The sequence below is a fragment of the Octopus bimaculoides genome, chromosome 20 (assembly GCF_001194135.2).
Source record: "Octopus bimaculoides isolate UCB-OBI-ISO-001 chromosome 20, ASM119413v2, whole genome shotgun sequence".
NCBI classification, from domain to species: Eukaryota; Metazoa; Mollusca; class Cephalopoda; order Octopoda; family Octopodidae; genus Octopus; species Octopus bimaculoides.
In genome coordinates, this window is record NC_069000.1 from 42,015,509 (window position 1) to 42,017,058 (window position 1,550).

General features: G+C 37.1%; 1 protein-coding gene across 1 annotated transcript in view; it reads right to left on the bottom strand.

Annotated features, from left to right (window-relative positions):
* Window positions 1-1,550, bottom strand: part of LOC106873492 (inositol 1,4,5-trisphosphate receptor type 3) — a 228,934-nt gene that overhangs the window by 15,726 nt on the left and 211,658 nt on the right. The window contains 1 exon segment of the mRNA XM_052974976.1: window positions 627-743. Coding sequence (XP_052830936.1) covers window positions 627-743 — 117 coding nt within the window.

A 1,550-nucleotide genomic window follows, 5' to 3' on the forward strand; every position in this document is an offset into this window, starting at 1 on the left:
CACCAACATCGGTTGTGAAGCGATGTTGGGGGGACAAACACAGACACACAAACATATACACACACATACATATATATATATATATATACATATATACGACGGGCTTCTTTCAGTTTCCGTCCACCAAATCCACTCACAAGGCTTTGGTCGGCCCGAGGCTATAGTAGAAGACGCCCAAGGTGCCACGCAGTGGGACTGAACTCGGAGCCATGTGGTTGGTAAGCAAGCTACTTACCACACAGCCACTCCTGCGCCTATGTATGTATGTATATATAAGGGCACACGAATGCACTTGCCTATGATTGATATAATTATGATTCTATAGCTATATAATGCTATATAATACTATTTTAGGCCTGCAAACACCTATGCTAATGTTGCTGTTATTAACAGCTATTTATATTGCCTTCGATAATAATAGCATCAATAATATCTATATAAATATTCACTCCTGAAATTTTTATCCTGTTTGGCATACATACATACATACATACATACATACATACATACCCGTAGTTCCAGATATGCAAGGGCACTGAGGATGGTCGCCACAGTTGGAACACCGTTGATAATAGATCGATTGGATTAATGTAGGATTTAAAAAAAAAAACAGCAAAAGAACTTACCTTGCCATGATGTTCAAAGTCGTGGCTGTTACGGCAGCAAATGAAGCATGTGTCCTTCATATCAGACTCAGCTCGCCACTACAACGAGAAGCAAGAAATGTATATGTGTGTGTGTGTGTGTGTGTGTGCATTTGTGTGTGGGTGTATAAATAGATAGATAGAGAGGTAGATAGATGTGTGTGTGTATGTGTGGTTCTGTGTGTGTATAACTAGATAGACAGATAGATGTGTATGTGTGTGTGTGTGTGTGTGTGTGTAGTGAACAGATGTGATTCAGAGATGCTGAATATAGAAAACAGTTAGATGCCAATCTCTCCATCCTCAATACGGAGGCCGGGTTTACCGTAATGTTTATGTGCATCCACTACTGGTTGCATATTCTTGAACTTTTGCGAACTACATGTGCCAAAATTATTACGTAATTGCAAGCCTCCAGAAACAGATGTCGGACCTGTAATACTATAACGTCTCTCCTTAGTTCTTTGTGTCTTTGTACTGTGTAAATCCGTTCTGCTAATATAGATGTTTCTATATAGTCATCTGAATATTTTCAGTCTTTGCTTCTCTCTACTTGTACGTATGTACGTATGTATGTATGTATGTATGTATGTATGTATGTATGTATGTACGTACGTACATACATATAATAGTTAAACAGGACGTCAAACATTAAGGCAAGGCAAATACCTCAAGTCATATACGATATTATTGTAGAAAGAAATTCAAAATCTTACAAGTGTTTCTGGGATATCCCCGAGTATGGGATATTCCGTCATCAGAGACAAATAGGGGGGAAAATATGGAAAACGAGAATGGTGTATATCAATAAGATGACAACATAAAAGAATATGGTGGTGGAAAGAAGAAAAAAGAGAGCTATATATATATATATATATATATATATATATATATATATATATATAT